This window comes from Petaurus breviceps, unplaced genomic scaffold (assembly GCF_028583685.1).
Source record: "Petaurus breviceps papuanus isolate PSGF00001 unplaced genomic scaffold, PetGlider_PUasm1.0 80, whole genome shotgun sequence".
Lineage (NCBI taxonomy): Eukaryota > Metazoa > Chordata > Mammalia > Diprotodontia > Petauridae > Petaurus > Petaurus breviceps.
Genome location: NW_027186540.1, coordinates 14229840 through 14251351, shown reverse-complemented (window position 1 = coordinate 14251351; position 21512 = coordinate 14229840). Strand labels below are relative to the sequence as shown.

General features: G+C 36.2%; 1 protein-coding gene across 1 annotated transcript in view; it reads right to left on the bottom strand.

The window, feature by feature from the left end:
- Nucleotides 1–21512, bottom strand: part of LOC138176024 (voltage-dependent calcium channel subunit alpha-2/delta-1-like) — a 164400-nt gene that overhangs the window by 25245 nt on the left and 117643 nt on the right. The window contains exon 2 of the mRNA XM_069106748.1: nt 21381–21462. Coding sequence (XP_068962849.1) covers nt 21381–21462 — 82 coding nt within the window. The remainder of the gene's footprint in view (nt 1–21380; nt 21463–21512) is intronic.

Genomic DNA, 21512 nt, shown 5'->3' with positions numbered 1-21512 from the left:
TTAGTAAGCACCTACTATGTGCTTACACCTACACTGTGCTAAGTACTGTTGCTACTTTTGTATCTCAGTATCTAGAGAGGCATCATGTTAAAAGAGAATAATAGGCTGCCCTCATACACAGCATAAGTATGGATCAAGCTCCTTCTCTGTCATATTTGGCTAACAGGACCCTGGCAAGTTATTTCACTGCTTGATGCCCATGCAGCTAACATTTGCAAATCTGCATCAACAGTAGAAGTTTCCTCACTGGGAGTTACCCAAAGAAATCACCTTTCCTCCCCACATTCCACAAAAGTATTTTGGAGACATTTTTAGTTATAACATGCTGCTGCTGAATTCAAAAGAATATACATAAAATCGTAAAATGCAAAATAGTCACTTATATTTGCACTGTATTTCTAGCTTTCAAAAACCATATTTCCCATGTTTTTATTTCACTTTTGTCCTCAAAACACACTTGTCCTTTTATTATCATTATCTCAACCTGCCAAGTGAGGAAATTGAGACACAGAACAAAAGTTTAAAATGCCCTATATCAACACAGGTAGCGAGAGGCATTACTGGGATTAGAAGTCAATTCTCCTGAGCAGACTGATAATTTAGATGCAATAACCAGAGTTTTACCCAGTGAATCAAATATTGAGAATATATATAACTCTATTAGCTCTCCATACAGAATTTAGCACCTAGCCTACCAAATAATTAATTAAAATGAAAGCTACAAATATGGGAGATTAAAGTGAGCTCATTCTACCTTTATTTCTCAATTTAAGCACATTTCCCAAGAGAGGACTTGTGACAGTGGGCTTTATTTCTACAGGTAATAAGCATTTTACTTTTCCCCACCATGAAACTGAATGGAATACTGTATTTACATAAAACTGAACACATAATGTCTATGCAAAATAGGTCCACTCCAACTTGCTAATCTCATGAGTCACTAGTAGAAAATAATTGTTTATATAAAAATAACTTATATAAACAGTTACTTAAAATGCTGCTGAATTTTGAGGCACTTTTCATATCTTTCTTTACCTCCTGCTAAAATAAAGTGGTATTCATTTAAAGACAAAGAAACCGAAAAACAGAGCAATGAGATTTTTTTCCACACGATTGTAATAATTATCTCCTCTTTAAAAAACAAAAAAAACTTCCTGGCAAAGCAGGGTTTAAATATTTCACTGAATTTTCATAATCTTAAAGAAAAGTAATACCATTTTGTTCCTAACCTGATACATTAGAAGATGAAAACTTAAATTAAAAATCAAAAGCTGAACTATGACATGGAAATACATGCCATCTCAAATTAAAAATCAGCTTATTAGAAAAGATAATATCTTTATTGACAAAAAGAATGCTTTCAACATAACACTTCTTTGTTAGAGTCTTCATTATTAGAAGTAGGAGTGATATGGGAGGCACAGGAGTACATTTCAGCATATCAGAAGAAAGGTAAGGGAGAAGTTAAAAATAGAAAAATGCCATTAAATTTTATCTAAAACAAAAAATAGCATCTGACCTCTGGGGTGCTAGGGTGCTGATCGATATAAGAAGTTTGTATAGTAGTAAGTCTTTTAGACTTTGTCTTGCACCCACCTCTATAAGTATGGACATGCCCCTCCCAGAAAGCAGGTTTCATTGATTTATATGAATTGACTGGCCAATAAAAAGAATCAACAGACTCGTTCAGTCTTTCTCATCCATGCTTTCCTTCCAAAAATCCTCATTAAGCTATGGGTTCGGGTATGGAAAGGTTTCCATATTAACACTTTACCTAGACTCTGGACAGAAGATATTGATCAAAGCTTTGTGGGAAAATGTAAAATATAAATGCTTGGCTCCACATAGCACATGACAAGAATTTCTGAACCTCAATTTCCTGTCTACCTTTTGCCGTCACCTTTTTTTTTTCTCCCTAATTCTTCAATCAGAAACCAGAGACCCAAGAGCAGACTTCTCTAGCATAAGAGATGGCAACAGATGGGCATTAATGATAGAGTCTCAAGAGTTCCTAAAGAGGTAATGATTGAAGCAGATATATTCTCAACCAAATAATAGTCATGGAGAGTCCTTTCTGGATAGTGTGAACTAAAGAGTCCATCAAGACAAAGGGAATTTTCTGGTCAGTAGGCTTCTTAGAAAGAGAAAAGCTTCATGAACGTAGCTTCTAGTGTAGGAAAAAGGAACAATGAGCTACTGAAAACATAACATGGGAGAAAAACTGAACTTTGTTATCTACCATTAGTGAATTATTCAAATAGTGGAAACGGTTACTGCTTGTGTAAGATGTTTCCAAGCACATCTCCCACTCGGGTGAGGGACTGGTGTGTGTGCATGTGTGTGTGTCACACACACACACAAACATATGTATATATTTATTACATCTCTATATTAGAAATATTGCAGGATAATTTCCAGTTGTCCTGATCTATATCTTGCCACTGGAATCAGATGGCTCCAGAGGAAAAAAAGTGAGACTGGTGATCTTGCCCAGCCTTCCCTCACTTAAATCCAATTCATTTGAAAGTCATGGCCTCATCTTCCTGATATCATGGGCCTTCTTGAGAATGAAGGACAAACAACAACAAATATAAATATTATACATCTATGTATGTGTGTGAGTGCACACGTGTGTGTATGTGTAAAAACTCCCTGAATTTTGTGCATCATCAATGGGCTGAAATAAATGCCATCCTATACTCAACAAATACACTGTTATCTTTAATGCTTGCATAAGATATGAAGTGTACTTTCACCTTCATCAATGGAGATGAAACAGCACAATTATTCTTAGATTATTTTCCAGAGTAAATTTGGGATAGAGACAACATGAGCCAAAGTATTCTATTTTGGGCCACCCTACAGATCAGACTCAGCCCCAGATAAATTCAGAGCTTGGAGCTCTGGGCTATAGGTTGCATGTAAAATAGCAAATAAGCATCTTTATTTGTTATTATTATTAATTAATTTAATTAATTATTGTTAATAAATAGAGTAAAGGGATTAAGGCAGAGAAAAACCTGTGTCCTGCTCAGACAGAGAAGAGTGTAGATGCAACTGGAAGAGAATCTGGACAGAAGACCTGTCTACAAAGTTTCAGACCTTGAAGGTGAAGCTAATAAAGGACAAAAACTCTTTGGTCCCCAGAAGCCATCAGGAATAGGCTTCTAGTATACACAAAGAAAATGCTTGATGACTAATGGGGGAAACGACCAAGGGGCAATCCAAAAATTAATTCTCTCACAAACCTGCTGAGCATTTGATATGCTGTTAACAGTGGATACTTGACAAATATAAAGGCTCCAAATATGCCTGCCTCCCTCTTCTTTTCTCTCTCTGTATGTATGCGTATGTATATATAGACAGATCTCTATACACACACACACACACACAAACACATAAGCACATTTTGTGGTGGCAAAGAAGTAGAAACAAGGTAGATATCCACTTTCTGATATATAAACATAATTACTATATTTTAAAAAACAATGAACATGAAGAATACAGAGCAGTATGGGCTGATTTACATGAACTGATGCAAAGTTAAATAAGAAAAGCAAGGAAAACAATTTTCACAAAAACCACAATAATAGAAATACAAATAATCACAAAACAAATTAAAAATAAATGTTGTAAAAAAATATGAAGAACATCTTGTCCCCAGGGATATTAAAAGACACCTCCCTAATACTTTGCAAAGGTGTACATGTGAGGAGAAGAGCACTCATGGGTTTGTAATACTGTATATATAACATCACATTAGACTGAAAGATGGGTGGAAGAAAGGAATAGAAGGAAGGAAGGAAGGGAAAGAAGGAAGGAAAGAATGGAAGAACAAGGGAAGGAATATGGTCTTAAGAACATAGATTTAGCCGAGGAAGGGACATTGGCTGCCATTAAGCCTACCTTCCTGCTTTACAAAGGAGAAAATTGAGACACAGAGAGATTAAAAGACATTCCTGATACAACAAAGCTAGTATCAGAGGCAGTATTTACACTCAGGTCTTCGTGACTCTTAAGTGCAACGCTCAATATTCACTATACTACTGAATCTCCCATGAACACACTTCTATACATACAAAGAGCTAAAGGTAGACAGATCCTAAAAGGTCATCTGGAAAAAAAAAGAGATGTTCTCATTTCCTTGTTTTACATATGAGAAAACTGAGGCTAAGAAAGGTTAAGTGACTTGTCCATGGTCACAAAGACAGTAGTCATTAAAGGGGTTTTGAACCCACATCCTTTGACTCTGGAACCAGCTTTTTTCCCACTGCACCATGTCTTCTGCTTTTAAATTCACCTCTAATATATCATGTGCATCTGTAAGGTTATTTGAAAACCACCATGGAAATGCAGAAAAGTGAAGGTAGGGAGCAGATGAAGGGACATAGAGAACCCAAAGAAAGCTGGCTTTTTAAAGTGACTAAAACACAAACACTCAGAAGATCTGAGAATATGGCTAATTATGTGAATGAATTATTAATAAGAAATGTATAAAGAAACCCCCAAAGGGCAATAATATTGTAGGAGATTCTATACAAGGCTTTTTAAAGCAAAGTCCTTCAATTACTTAGCTTCAGTTTCCTGAATTGGTTTCACTTTTGAAAATAAGATCCTTCTTCAGTCATAAGGACCACATGGCATAATTGAAGAGGAAAAGCAGACAGATTTATCCTTAATATATGGAGGTGATTGTTATACAGGGTGCTATTTTGGTCACAGCATTATTAGTAACTCTCATTCATTCTGCCAAATCTTCAAAAATGAAATTCTGGATTTTCAATAACAGATTTTATCCATGTTATTCCCCATAGATAGAAAACTTTATTATGTTATTCTCCCTGACCTTTCTCTTCTCAGCACTTTGAGAGTTTCCCTTTTTCTTAAAGAGGCTTTTAGAGAAATAATAACAACATTTAAGATATGATAACATTCTGAAATGATTTTTTAACTCTTTAAATTGCTTCATTCCTTTATGCTGCATTTCTTTGTTTCAAGGTCTTTTAAAAAGTGTGACTTTATTTGCTTTCCTTTTTTTTTCTTGGTGGTGGTGGTGGTGGTGAGAGACATTCATTTTTGGAGTTCCAAGATTAGATTTTTTTAAATTAAGTTTTTGATATTTTTTTATATCACCTACATTCCCCACTCTTCCTGCCAAAAAGAAATTCATGACAACAAATAATTAAAAGAAAGAAAAAACGTTTCATCAAAATAACCAACATATCAGAAATGTCTGACACTATGCTCAGTGTTCCCCACTCATACTTTGCCACTTCTACAAAAAAAAAAAAAAACAGGAGTAGGCGAATTTTTATATTATCTTCTCTAAGGTCAATCTTATTCTGTACTTGCTTTTATTGGAAAACCAAAATCAAAAGCAATCTGGCAAAATTGGAAAAGTGCTGGAATAGGGAGGCAGCAGTTCCCCAACTTAATAATTATGTCATCTTCAACAAACAATGTTCCCTCTCAGGGTTTTGGGTTTACTTATCTGTAAAATGGGGCTAGTCTAAATCAACTATAAGCTCCTTTCTAGCACAAAAGGGCATTTTTGTTTCAAAGCTATTAATGAATTTCTTAAGTTGAGAGAGTTCATATGAACTCAAGCAATGAAATAACGGGCAGATAACTGCTAAATATGGAGAATGGGAAAAGTGCCACAGGATTGTAGAACAGAAAGACAAAAAAATAAGAGATTCAAACCTGTACATTATAAGCCAATGAACCTGTCATTTTGTTTTTTTTTTTACACAATTGTAGTATGGACTATACAAGAGATATTTATTAAATATATAGAAAAGGAAACAGGAATCACAAAGAACCACGTTGACTTCAAGAACACGTCACCAATAGTCATTTCTTAATAGTCAAATATTATGAAAACACACACACACAGAATGACAGATTATTAACAACCAAATGGAACACTGCTCTTACTAATAATAACAGAAATTCAAATAAAAATCCCTCTGAGGTTTCAATGCTTAGCATAGTGCCTGTCATATAGTATACGTTTAACAAATGTTTATTGACTGATAGAAGTGTGACATATAAAAAGTCTGAAAGACATAACTTCTGGATAACTAATTTTATTAATTATGGCTAGCAAATAATTAATAAAAGGGTGGTCATTTGGCTCTCACAAACCAACTACCTCTTGGAGGCCTCCCTTGGAAGAGTGGGTGTTCCCAATAGGCAGCAATCAACTCTGAATGGTTAATAATTAATAAGATAATGTGTATTATAATGAAAGTGAGCCTATCCTAATGAAGGGTTGGCTGTGTGATTCTGATCCTGGCACTTTTGGATAAAGAGAGATTTAGCCAGAATGCTACTGCTTGGGGTTGGGGGCAGGAATCTATACAAAAGGATTTATCCTCTACCTTGTCAGTGAACAATGAATGATGGTGGCTTAAAAATTCTACTTAGAGATTGAATTCAGGTAGAGAGGGGGTCAAAGTCAAGATGGCAGAGTAGAAGCAGGTCCTCCACCCAGCTTTGGCTTCCACCTTCCCCAATTCATGTAAAAGGGGACTCTGAATAAACTTTGGAGCTACAGAACCCACAAGATGACACAGAGAAGCTAACCTCCCACTGAGGACAACCAAGCAGGCCTGCAGGAAGCAGCCAGTGCAGGGCTCTGGGAGCCGAGAGCAGCCCCACTCTGAGGCTTTAGCCCCAGGGTGTACCTGACCAGCCCCAGCTGGAGGGACTACAGAACACCACCAGCTGTAGCCGTCTCCAGAATTATCAACACATAGATGCTAAGGATAAAGTGAGAGGTCAGTGCAGTGCAGACTTTGGGACTCAGTAGTAGGGAGTGCATCGCTTTTGACCCCCAGGGCGAGAAGCCTCTGCTCAGCTGTACAGCCACCCCCACATGGCAGCTTCAGCTCCTGGCCTGCAGAGTGTAGGGGGACCAAGCCACCAGTCTGAGGGGTAATCGCCCTTGATTTAAGTTGCTTGGATCTGGATTGTGGTCTAGAGTGGAAGTCCTTGGGTATGTGTCCAGCTTGCCAGTGTGCAGAGGCTTCAGCAAGGGCACCCAACTAATACCTCCAGCAGCTGAGAAAACCCTAGGTTTGGTACGAAGCTCCCCTGTCTGGTAGCAGAGTCCTACTGTGGCAAAAAGCCCAAAAGTCAAGTAATTGAGTGGCAACATGAGCAAGCAAAGGAAGCAAAGCAAGCAGAAGAATCCAACATTAGACCCTTATTTTGAGGACAAAAAGGAGCAAAGCATAGAACAGGAGGAAGACAGTGAAGACAGAACTCCTGCACCAAAAGTTTCAAAGGAAAATACAAGCTGGTTACAGGCCATAGAGGAACTTAAGAAGCAGATAGGAGAAGTGGAGAAAAATTGGGAAAAGAAATGAGAACAATACAAGAAAATTATGAAATGAGAGTCAATAGCCTGACTGAGGAAAATACCATCTTAAAAAATAAACTAATTCAAATGGCAAAAGAGGCTCAAAAAGGCAATGAGGAGAGAAATGCCTTAAAAAGTCGAATTTGCCAGATGGAAAAAGAATCTCAAAAGCTCAATGAGGAGAATCATTGCTTCGGAATTAGATTGGAGCAAATGGAAGCTAATGACTTTATGAGAAATCAGGATGCTGTTAAACAGATCCAAACAAATGAAAGAATAGAAGACAAGGAGAATTATTTCATGGGAAAAACCACTGACCTGGAAAATAGATCCAGGAGAGATAATTTAAAAATTATTCAACTACCTTAAAGCCATGATCAAAGAAAGAACCTAGAAATCATGCTCCAAGAAATTCGCAAGGAAAACTGCCCTGATGTTTTAGAACCAGAGGGCAAAATAAAGGTTGAAAGAATCCACCAATGACCTCCTGGAAAAGATCCCAAAAAGTAAACTCCTAGGAATATTATAGCCAGGTTGTGAAATTCCCAGATCAAGGAGAGAATTTTACAAGCAGCCAGGAAGAAACAATTTGAATATTGTGGAAACACAATCAGGATAACCCAGGATCTGGCACCTTCTACACTGAGGGATTGAAGGGCTTGGAATGTGATATTAGGGAGGTCAAAGGAGCTAGGATTAAAACCAAGAATCACCTACCCAGCAAAACTGTGTATCATGTTTCAGGGGAAAATATGGTCATTCAATGGAATAGAGGACTTTCAAGCATTCTTTTTTTCTTTTTTTTTTAAAGCAACTGGGGGTTAAGTAACTTGCTCAAGGTTACACGGCCAGGTGTTTCTGGGTGGGTGCTACGTGTCTGAGCCTGGATTCGATCCCCACGTCATCCCAACACTGGGGCCAGTGCTCTTACTCGCTGTGTTACCTGGCCACCCCACTTTCAGGCATTCTTGATGAAAAAACCAGTTGAATAGAAAATTTGACATTCAGATACAAGAAGCAAGAGAAGCATGAGAAGGTAAACAAGGAAAAGAAATCATAAGGAACTTATCAAAGTTAAACTATTAACATTCCTACATGGGAAAAAAATAATTGTAACTGATGAAACTTTTCTCAGTATGAAAATAGTTGAAGGCAATAGAAATATATATCTATATATGTGTATATATATATATATATATATATATGAGGGTATATGGGCATATGAATACATATGTGAATGTGTGCATATATGTTTACAGGTATACATAGAGTGCACAGGACCAATTTAACAGGAAGGGATGATACTTAAAAGGTGAAATTAAGAGGTGAGAGAGGAATATAATGAAAGGAGATGAGGAGAGACAGAATGGGGTAAACTATCTCATATAGAAGAGGCAAGGGAAAACTGTTACAATGGAGGGGAAGAACAGGAAGGCAAAAGGGAATGGGTCAACCTTATTCTCATTGAATTTGGCTTGGGGAGGGAATGAAATACACAGTAAATAGGGTATCTCAGCCTACAGGAGAGTAGGGGGGAAGGAGATGGGAAGGGGGATAATGGAAGGGAGGGCAGGCTGGGGGGAGGGAAGTTGGAAGCACCCACTTTTGAAAAGGTATGAGATCAAAGTAGAGAATAGAACAAGTGAGAGGCAGGATAGGAGAGAGGAAAATATAGTCAGTCTTTTACAATATATCTACTATGTTAATGTTTTGCATTAGCTACACATGTACAACCTATACTGAACTGCTTATCTTCCCAATAAGGGTGGGTGACAAGGGAGGAAGGGAATGAATCTGGAATTCAAAGTTTTAAAATCAAATGTGTAAAATAAAAAAGATATATATATATATATACATACATATATACTATTATTAATACTATTTTACATGTTATTGGGAAATAAGATATACAGGCACTGGGGCATAGAGATCCACCATGCCCTACTGGAAAAGTTGAAAGGGGTATGGGAGAAAATATGGGAGAGAGCAGATTGGAGGAGGGGATATCCTGTGGGGACTGTTATTTTGGGGCAGTGGGTAGGGGAAAAACGGGGAGAAAATTTGTATCTCAAAATCTGGCGGAAATGAATGATGTAAATCAGAAGTTAATAAAGCATTTGAGAAATGGAAAAAAATTTCTACCTAGATCAGATTCTCCTTGCAAGGGCTTCTAGTTGGATGGAGTCCTAAACGAGGTCAAAAAACGTTTAACCCCATAATTTGGACAATCTTATCTATCAGCAATGTTCTTCAGATACTGACTGAATAATCCACAAGGGGCTGATTTCTGAATGAGCAAACATAAAAGGGAAAATATTCATCTCAATTAATAAATGGTTATAAATATAAGAGAAAAACAAGCATTTCTCTCAGAAGTTACATCCAGTAAGTTAGCTAAGAGGACAAAAGAGGGAAACAAAGATAGAGGGGCTTCTGGAGGACAGGCAACATATTATTGATGGAGCTCTGAATGGGAAAGCATCTTGGAAAGCAATTTGAAATTGCACTTTCTAAAAGTCCCAAAAATGAACCAGAAAAACAATCTAATTAATGACTAAAGCAATGTAAATGGAAGCAAATGAAAAAGAAACTGAAAATGCTTTACTTAAAATTAGCAAACTTGCCCCTGGAGAGGAGTTAAGAAAACTCACCTCTCTTTTCATAGCAAAGGCAGAAGATGGCAGTTGTTGAATATTTCCTATGTCCTTAGACATAACTAATGTGTTGTATTGTTTTCTGTTTTACTGTGTTTTTTATTAATTACTTCTCCCCTTTAAAAAAAATTTTTGTAATATGGAATAATTATCTTGATTGATCAATCTACCTTTCTCACCACTGCTATCTTTTGTTTCTTATGTCCCTATATTATCTCATGTACCCTTTCTGCTCCTTGTGAAGAAATTATATATTTATACATATATATCTATATCTATATATGTATATCTATATCTATCTGTATTTCTGTCTGTCTATCTATCTATCTATCTCATTGGATCCTCATAAAAACACTGAGATAGTAATTTTGTTTTTGTTTTTTGGAGGGGGGAAGGCAAGGCAATTGGGATTAAGTGACTTGCCCAAGGTCACACAGCTAGCAAGTGTGTCAATTGTCTGAGGCCAAATTTGAACTGAAATCCTCCTGACTCCAAGGCTGGTGCTCTATTCACTGCAGCACCCAGCCACTCAGAGATTGTAATTGTTAACAATACTGTAAAGCAGGTGTCATGAAACAGACTGAGAAAACTTAAGTTACTACCCAGGATAATAGCACTATTAATAAGGCAGAATTCTAATTTAGGACTTGCTGATATCAAATCAGCATTATATCCACTACGTCATTTTTTAAACTGAATTAAATGACAAAAATAAATGTAACATTAATTATTTTTTTTTTTGCTTTTTGCTTTTTGGAGGGCAGTTGGGGTTAAGTAACTTGCCCAAGGTCACACAGCTAGTTTTTCTGTTAAGTGTCTGAGGCCGAATTTGAAGTCAGGTCCTCCTGACTCCAGGGCTGGTGCTCTATTCACTGTGCCACCTAGGCACCCCCAAGATAACATTAATTTTTTTGTTTCATGATGGAATTCAATTTCAGTCATTAATTCCACATGCAGAGAAAAAGACATGAATAACAAAAGCAAAAAAGAAAGAGACATCTCCTTTAAGATCTTAGAATTAACTGATATCATAAGTTCATTAAAATACTTATGCCATTATATATATATACACATGTACGTATACACTGTAAAAACTTGTCCTTGTAATCTTAATTTCCCTATGAAAACATTTTTGAACTTTCACCTTCTTCCTTACATTTTAAATAATATGCAAGAAAAAAAGCACAAAAATTTGTTGGTAAGATTTTGTCTTTCCAATACATGTATAACAATATTAAATGAATACATGCAAAAATATTTCTCTGTACAATAGCAAGAATCAACCCTTTAAATTCTTCTTTTCAAGTGACTCAGCTTGGACTTTTCCCCAGTGGTTCTTGTTAGAAAACAATATGAATCAAACTATGAAATTGCCATGAACTGAAAATGCATAATTGGTGACAAGGCTATAATTTATTTGTAGCTTTCACTGAAATGACAATAGTACCATCAAAGATAGTAACCTTGTATTTAGTTTCACCTTTTCAAAATTTAGGAAAGAAAAACTTCTGGAAACTTCAAACAAAATAAGAATGGCCTTTTTTTTGGTCTTTTTGGAGAGGGGAAGGCAGGGATATTAGAGTTAAGTGACTTGCCCAGGGTCACACAGATAGTTAAGTGTCAAGTGTCTAAGGCCGAATTTTAACTCAAGTCCTCCTGACTCCAGGGCTGGTGCTCTATTCACTACACCCGTAGCTGTCCAGATAAGAAAGGCATTACAGGCAACTAAAAAGGTATCAACAAATAAAAATTCACAAATTAAAGCAATATTATTCAAATGGTAATGCAACATTTCTATTTACTATTAATGTAATATCCACTAATTAAATGATCTACTTGGAAACCATCATTTGATAGCTTGACATATAAAAAACTTGAGAGATAGTTTCTAAGTAATGATTTTACTAATCATAATAGCAATAATTAATAAGGGGGAGGTGGTCAGTGACACTCTCAAATTCCAAAGATCCTTGATGGAACCCACTCAACACTTATAAGTCCTTAGAAGCATGGGTATTTCTGAGAATGGTAATCAACTCTGATTGATTAACTACTAGAAATAATGAATAATATGAGAGGTAGATTTATTCTAATGAGAGTCTGGCAGGGGTGGAAGATGTGACTGATCACTCAGTCTTGGTCAAAGAGACTTATCTATACCCATATCACACCATATCACCTAGGTAACCTAGACAAAGGGGAAGCCACTTTTACCCAAACCTATCTGAGCAAAACACAATGGACCAGAATCCATCAATTCACCTAACCTAAAATTTCTTAACCTTTTGAACAGATCGGAGTTTTCCAGTTGGTTCAGTTTCACCCAAGATTTCATCTCATTATGAGCCCTGTACTTCAAAGGCTGCCTGAATAACCTACAGGGGTTGATTTCCACATGAGGAAAGGAAATGAAAAAAAAAAATCTTAGTCCAGATTCAATTATTAATGTAGAAGAGAAATAATCATTTCTCTAAATAGATATATAGAATTCCTATTCAAATGAACAGAGAACAATGTTATTTATTATATGAAGTAATCCTAAAGTTCTCTCCGTATTAGATACACAAATGAGTCTCAAAAGTATATTCTCTTCCCCTGATCTATATCAAAAACTAGCTGATTGATCTTGGAGACATCACATTAAGTTATGCAAGCCTTAGTTTTCTTATCTATAAAATGAGGGGACTGGAATAGTTCCTCCCAACTCTAAAATACTGATTCTAGCCATTCAGAATTTTTAGGCTATTTCAGATGTGATTTATACCCACACTACAACAACTGCCTTTGGAACTTCAAACTTGGGGTTAACTATATAACCTGTAAAGCCAATCTTTGGTTCAAAGGGTATATGAAGCTTGCTGTCCAAGATAAACTTTGCCGTGTTTCCAAGGTCTTCTTAAGTATGACTGACACATGGGGTTTACCTGGACTCCCCAAGCTGCCTGTCAAGCTTTGATTCACTGCTGCATCTGGACCTCCAACTGCCTAGTACCCCTGGGGTCTTTGCAATTCTCTTGATTTATATGTGATCATTATAATGCACATTGTCTTTGTTTTATCAGTCATGACTTCATTGCTGATTTTTTCCCAGTTATTTACCCCTCCTCAATGGTGAGTCAATATTCTTTATTAGCTAGACCCTCTAAAATTAAATTTAAAAAGAGGACAATGCAATAGTTTCCCCGCTAATTTTGTGAAGTTTTGCAGACCTTCTACATCTCCATGGCTTTATTACTAACATGAGGTACGTATCTACATGTTGTGAACAGCAAGGCATTAAAATATCTTCTTCACTCATTGACCAATGATCGTGAAATACCCTCTTTTAGACAATGGAGATCATATTAAAATCTAAAATGTTATTGGGGAAGATGGAAACAACACATTGTTAGCAATTAGCACTATAACAAAAAATGATTATATTAGTCATGTAGAAAAGCCTAGAGAGAGCAGGGAACAGAACACATTTCTGATGAAATAGAAAGATGGGGAAAGATAAAAGGCACTGGGCCATCATTAAGAATTCAAAACTATGAAGGGTGTACCAACAGGACATTTACAGTAATCATACTGTATGATTGTCTGTATAATTGCAGCTGTTCCTTTGAGGCATGGGGCACTAAAAGGAAGAGATGAATACTGGTGACAGACTTGTTTGTTTTTATAATTTTGTCAGTGTGGGCTCTAATGAAAATGATCATGAAATGTACCTATTTTTTATATGCAGAAATTCATTGAATGCTAAGGTGTTCAGCACAGACTAGTCTTCAACACTGTGGCCTTTTAGGGATATTCACTACCCGACTTTGGCACTTTCTGCCCTTCCACCTATGACTCAAAAACAAACACCTTAGGGGAAGCCAGGTGGCTCAGCGAGTAAGAACACTGGCTCCAGTGTCGGGAAGACCTGGATCACATCCGGGCTCAGATACTCAGCACCACACCCAGAAATAACTGGCCATGTAGCCTTGAGCAAGTTACTTAACCCCTATTGCTTTAAAAAAACATACCTAAGGTTTAAGAGTCAACCTGGACTCTTGCAATTTAACCAATTTGGGCAAATAGCCATAATAGAGTGGTATTAGATCAATCAATAAATTAACAAGAATTTATTATAAGTACTACTATGCTACAAAAACCTGCCAAATTCACTGTGGTTTCTGAGCGACCTATAAATTTCAAATGTATGTATACCAGGGCTTGATTAGAGAAGAGTAACTGATAACAAGTAAGGGATGGATAAGCCAAGCCAATAACTTCTTATGGCTCTTATATCTTAGATATACCTAGCTTCAAAAGATATCATTTTTTAAAATAATTTAACTGTATGTGATTTAGTATTTTATTTGCATTATTGCAATATTTGAATATTAATTTCTTAATATTTTATCAATTTAGTTTATCATTTGTTCATTATATTAAATTCATTTCAGTTCAATAAACGTTTATTAAGAGTCTACTACATGACAAGAAATTCAGCTAGGGGTAACAAAAATGAAAAATGACACAGACGTTGCCCTTTAGTGAACTTACAATTTAATGGGGGTGGTAGATTGTAACATGGACACAAATAAGTACAACAAATCCAAGTTAGAATGTGATAAGGGAAAGTAGAGAACCATGCTAAGGAAACAAAGTTTTTGGAGATAAAAAGCACTTTCAACTGGGAACATCAGAGAAGGCTTCACAAGGGAGATTACAACTGAAATGAGCCTTTAAGAAAAAACTTCAACAAGCTCATATAGAGCATTCTAACTATTGCAAATTGTCTGCAAGAATGAAGAGGTGCAAAAAATGCAGATGAAAATCAAGAAATAGTTAGTGGTCCGTCTTAGTTGGTATGTGAAGTACATGAAGGGAGTGATATGAAATAAAGATGAAAAGTAAATCTGTTTATAATAGCATTAATATTATTATATAACATATTGTAATACTATTCATAATTTATATTAAAATATGTGAGTGTATGTGTATATATTATACATACACAATACATATACATTATGCATGTATACATTTATACACACACATACCATTTAAAGGTAAAAGGAACTTCTAAGATTTTCTATTCCAACTCATTCATCTTACAGATTTGAAAACTAAGGACCACAGAAGTCAACATACTTGCCTAAAGTCACTATCCAGCATATGGCAGAGCTTCCTTAAACTCCTAAGAACTCACTTTTCCTGAAGCCGAGGTCCTCTAGTTCCTAAATCAGCTCTTTCCACTACTTTATGCCTTTGAGGTGGATTGTGAAAAGCCTTAAAAATCAAGCTAAGAAATCATTGTTTCATCCTGTAGACAGATGGGAACTGCTGAAGGTTTTGTGCAGAAAAACACAACTTAATAAGGGTATTTTTGCAGAGACTGGAGAGATAAAAGAATGGAGGTGGGGTGACCAGTTAGGAAGGTATGACAATAGTTCAAGTAAGTGAAAAATTAGAGCCTGAAATGGGGTGGTCATAGTGTGTATTTGGGCCAGCTAAGGGACACAGTGCTGGCCCTAGAGTCAGGAAGATATCTTCCCGAGTTCAAATCCAGCCTCAGATACTTAACTAGCTATGTGATCCTAAGCAAGTCACTTAAGTCTGTCTGCCTCAATTTCTCATCTGTAAAATGGAATAAAGAAAGAAATTGCAAACCATTCCAGCATCTTTGCCAAAAAAAAAAACCCAAATAGGGTCACACAAAGAGTCAAACATGACTGAACAAAAGTATGAGTTTGGGAAATGCTATGGAGACAAAAAACAAGATGTGGCAACTGATTTTATTTGGAGTAAAGAAGAATAGAAAGCCAAAGACGACTCAAAAGCTTAAAGCCTAGCTAAATAGGTAGACATTTATACCAACAACAACAAAAAAAAGCAAGCTCATAGAACAGAATGGTTCAACAGTGAATATGATATACCTAGAGGCTCTGTGGAATAAGGGAAAGAGAGCTAGCCTTAAAGTCAGGACTTACAGGATTCAAGTCTCTAACATCAAAGTCAGGCAGCTCTCCAAGACCAAGTTGCAGAGAAAGTTCTGATCTACATTTGTAGAAGGAGTTCCAGAGAAAGCACAGGTCCAGTTTAAATAAAACAACAACCAAAAAAAAAAAAAAAGCTCTATCCACATATCAAAGTAATATCTTGATGATAAGTTGTAGGTCCTATAGAAGAGAACCATCTAATCTCAAAAGCTATGGATGGTTCATAAGGCATGAAAAGAAGTCTGTTAGGAAGAAATTAGTCTGCTGTAGTTTTCCCCACTCAGAAAAGCCACTTCACTTACAACAAGCACCACACTGGGTAATATAGGCAGGGCATTTGCATTTCTTTAAATAATATTCACTGAATGTAATAACAGTATGACAATATTTCAGCTAACCTCAATAGAAATTTTATACACTGATAGTTAGGTGGGCCTGGATCAGGAAGTTCTGAAATAAAAAACAGCTTCAAACACTGACTAGATGTGTGATCCCGAGTGAGTCTATTTGCCTCAGTTTCCTCATTTGTAAAATTGGGATGATAATAATAGTACCTATTTCCCAGGGTTATCAGAAGCATAAAATAAGCTAATATGTGTAAAGCACTTTGTAAACAAAGTACTAGATAAATGTTAGGCATTATGATTGAAAAAAGAATCTAGGCCACTATATGGTAGACACAATATCTATATCTCAGGAAATCACAACACTTATTTGAGCCCAAACTACCTGAGCCCAAAGTGACACAGACTAAGTTGAATGTCACAGGAATATATCCTATTACTGCCCCTGTAAGGGGATGCCTCAGGCAAGGATCATTCGTGAGACAAACTGTCATAAGGCTGCCTCCTTGGGTTCCTCCCTGCTCGGCATTTTTCTGGCTATTCTCCTGGTTTGGACAATGTTTCACAAATCTCTGCCTAACCCTCCAGGCTAATCATATTTCTGAAGTCTTTTGGCTGAGATTTCTGTTCCTTCTCTCAGTTTCTGCCCTTCCTCCCCTCCTTCCAGGCATGTTTTCTCCTTCTAGGCCAAGTTCCCTTTAAAAAGTGGTGTAGCTCCCACACCCAGCAATAACCTAAACACCACAGGCTTCCTTACCTTAATTTGAAATAAATTCCTATAATCATTACAGAAGAAACTTGCAGCAAATAAACTGTTCTGTGAATAACAGCTTTACAAAATTAAAGTGTATGATGGAATAAAAAAATAAAAAAAACTAAGTTAGGAGGGACCTCAGAGATCAAACCTTATCTGTTATTATTCCCTTCTTATAATATCACTTAAGCTGGGAAAGAGAGAGCATTTAACAAACTTAATCTCCTCATCTTCTTTTCTCCAAATGCTCTGATTTGTCAACGCCTTTCCTAAATTTGACACCCAGAAACAAACATAATGCTCCAGGTAAGGCCTGACCTGGACAGTTTTTGTTGTTGTTCAGTCATTTCAGTTGTGTCTGACTCTTTGTGACCCCATTTTGGGTTTTCTTAGCAAAAATACTAGAGTGATTTGTCATTCCCTTCTTCAACTTATTTTGTGGATGAGGAAATTGAGGCAAACAAGGTTAAGTGACTTGTTCATGGCCGCACAACTAGTAAGTGTTGGAGTTGGGATTTGAACTCAGGACCTCCTGACACCAAGTCTGGCATTCTATCCACCTAGCACAGAAGAAATACCAGTTTCTGCATTTCAAATAATAACCTTCTCGATACAGGCTAGGAAAGCATAATTTATTTTGTACTGCCATGTCACATTGTTCAAACTTATTGAATGGGCAGTCCATCGAAACACCCAAATTGTATCATAAACATTGCTGTCTGTCTATATCTATCTAACACTAAGGTTAATTTGGGGGGTCCAGAATATAGGTCTTTTAATTCATCTCTATCAAATTTCATCCTATTAGATTCAGCCCATCATTATCTACTGAAACCTTTCTACATGACATGTCATCTAAAATTTTAGCTATGCTTCTCAACTTGAATTATCCATATATTTGACACAAAAATACCTTCTATTGCTATATCCACATCATTGTTGAAGTGATTGAATGACAAAAGAACAAAGACAGATCCTTCTGACATTTAAAATCTGCGTCACTGGATATTAACACATTAACACACTTTGATTACAGACATTCAACCAGTTCCAAATTGACCTAACTGTACTGTCAATGAGTCTTGTTTTCTCCATCTTGACCCCAAGAATATTGACCCCAAGAATCTATTGGAACCTAAGTATATATATATGGATGGATAGACGGATGGACAGATGGAAGGACAGACAGAGAGAGATAGATAGACAGAAAGATAGATAGATAGATCCAGTATTACTATGATCTCCTAAACTTGTGGTTCTATCAAACAAGAACAATTTCTGGGGAAAATATCTTTATATCAAATATATTTGGTAAATGATAATTAAGAAATATAAAGAACTAACACAAGTATATAAGACCAAGACCTATTTCCCCAACACATAAATAGCAAAGGATATGAATGGCTTTCAAAAGAATTACAAAATATCAGCAACACTATAAAAGATAACTCCAAATCACTAGTAACAGGAAAATCAAGTATAAAACAAGTGTGAAGTTTTAATTTACACCCAGGATACTGAAAGATGATTAAAGAAAAACAATAGTTAATGCTAGAGAGGCTGGCTACAGGAAGATAGTCACTAACAAACTATTGGTAGTGCTATAAATTAGTTCAATAATTTTAGAAAACTTCAAAAAGTAATAAAACAAAAAAATCAATAATTTTGTGAAAAAAATTAGGTGAGAAGTGTCACTAAATTCTTCATACCTTTTTGTCCGGAGACCCTAATGTTGACCATATACTTCCAAGATAGTCAAAGGCAGAAATAAAATTTACATATATACAAAAAAAAGTTCATAATAGAACTTTTGTGCTAATGGAAAACTGAAAATGGTGAATTTCTATTAATTGGTGGGATAACTGAACAAACTGGGAATTCAAAGAACCACAGATAAAATAAGGAAATTTGCTTCCCTCCTTTTGTTGAGCTAAGGAACTATAGTTATAAAAAGTCTCACAACAATGTCAGACCCTCCCCACCCCACCCTTCTCTGTCTTGCTTGGTTTTTCTTTGCATTGCTTGTTTTTTCTTTGTTTGTTGGGGCAGCTAGGTGGCACAGTGGATAGAGTACTGGCCCTGGACTCAGAAAAACCTGAATCCAAATCTGGATCTCAGATACTTACTAGCTGTGTGATCCTGGGGAAGTCACTTAGCCACCTCCCTCACCTCCCTCCCCGCTCCCCCCCCCACATTCCAAATAGAATCTTGATTGTTTCAAGGGGATGTTCATTGAAGAAGAGGAGATGAACAGGTAAGTTACATTTAGAAATGATTATGACCAAAAAAACCCCCCAAAACCCACAAAGCATCAATAAAACATTAATTTTAAAAATAAAAAGGAAATAAGGCTAATGTTGTCTGGTCTGTCCTTAAAGCATTTTAATCTGCTTATGATCACACTTGAGAATATAGCAGGCTGTGTGTTTGACATCTCTGTTTTACAGGGAGCCTATTCCAACCCTCTTCATTTCAGTGTCTTTGTTCTTTAATTATTTCCTATTCATCCTGGATATAGCTTGTTGGTACTTAGATCTTGAGCTCTTTGAGGACAAAGAAAGCCTTTGGCATCTTTTTGCATCCCTAGCACTTAGCATATTACCTGGTACATAGTAGGCACTAAATAAATGCTTATTGACTGACTGCCTCCACCTGTACACTTCACTAAAATCTCAATCAGTGGGAGCTCCTGAATATATTTATAATAATATTTCGGTCTTTTCTCTCAAAATAATGATTAAATCTGCTCAGACACCTGTATTTGACAGTTAAGAGATTTCTGCCATGCCCTAACATAGACAGAAGAAAATAGAAGCTAATCACAATCATAATTCCATTTCTGTAACTAGATGCATCCTGTGTTCTTCTTGCACTGATCTCCAGATTTCTCTCTGCATTTCCCCACCCACTTGGCTCTCCACTTGGGTCCATAACATGACAACAAACATTTCAGCTTTCCTTACTGCTAAGGTAATTTGTCTGAGGAATATTTTATAACTGTTATCTGTAATCTCTGTCCAGATTTCAAGTTTGATTCATGCATTCCTTCTGAAAACATTTATTCACTGAACTGGCATTTCAGCTTTTCCAATTTTGTCTTTATAGACAGGAATGACTGATCTACTTTAAAATATGTGAATCTGATCCAATGACAATTATATATTCACCTGTATATTGAGCCACCCATAAAAATTCTTTTCAAATTTTTGCATTTGCATTTGACTCAGTCAAGGATCACTATCTGTAAGTTTTATCTGGATCACTGGCATTTGTGCTTTTGATACTCAATCTTCACGAACAGTTTGGGCTGACCTCTTCAAAGGTGACCAATCAAATTTCTTGTTTGTTGTACTTCACTTTTTCACATTTTCTAGAAAAAAATGTAATTCTGGCTTCTTCTTACAGTTGCTATAATTCCCTTGCTAACTGACATTTTTTGCCATGCACATAGAATTTTGGGGGAAAAAAATTTCCTTTCCAATGTCTCATTTTCTGCTTGTTGTATTTGAATAAAGGGGTTTGTTAAACAAAATTTTGTCAGAAGTTTTACAGAAGATTTTGCTAGACCATCTGAAATCTATATTCTGAATCATTTGCTGAATAAAGTTTCATGGGGTGTGTGTATATACTTTCTATTACCATATACAGATATTCACTTGTACGCTGTCACCTTTTTATCTAGTTATACTCTCAGAAAAAGGAGGTTTCCAGGCATACAGGAATACACTTTTATTAATTCTGACAAATCACTGAGGAATTATTTGAAAAGTGCATTGTAAAATACTAACAAATAAGACAGACATCTTTCTGAATTATTGTCACTGGAGATGACTCCTTTGGAGGCAATGACATCAGTTTGGATGTATTAATTTCTGAAAGATTCTTTCTAATAAGTATGCCTACATCATTCTTCATACTTCTGAGGACCTGTATTACTATGAAGTTGTAATGTATAAAAATATAATAATAAGATGTATACATATAACATATAACTCCCAAGTCAAATTGGTCTTCTTAAAGTGCAGGTCTCTCACACTCCTCCCATTCTCATTCAATAAATTCCAGTGGCTGTTACCTTTAGGATCAAAAATAACATCCTCATGTTTGGCTTTTAAGTCCTTCATAATGTGGGTCCTTCCTATCTTTCCATTTATCCTTCATCTCCCTCCCCCCTGCCTATAAAGCCAAAGTTGCCTGTATCTAGAGACAAAAGCTAATGAACATTAGAGACTTTAGATCCCATAGAACTCACTCATCTGTCAGAACAACTGTCTTTTGATTGTAACTTACATCTCGGAGTTGAGTCACTCCACTTGCTGTCCTTGCCAGTGTGACAAGTTCATCTTGCATCTTATCCACCCATGACTTGATGCTGCAGAGATGAGAAAAGAGAAAGAATGTCCCATCCTATCAATGGCAATT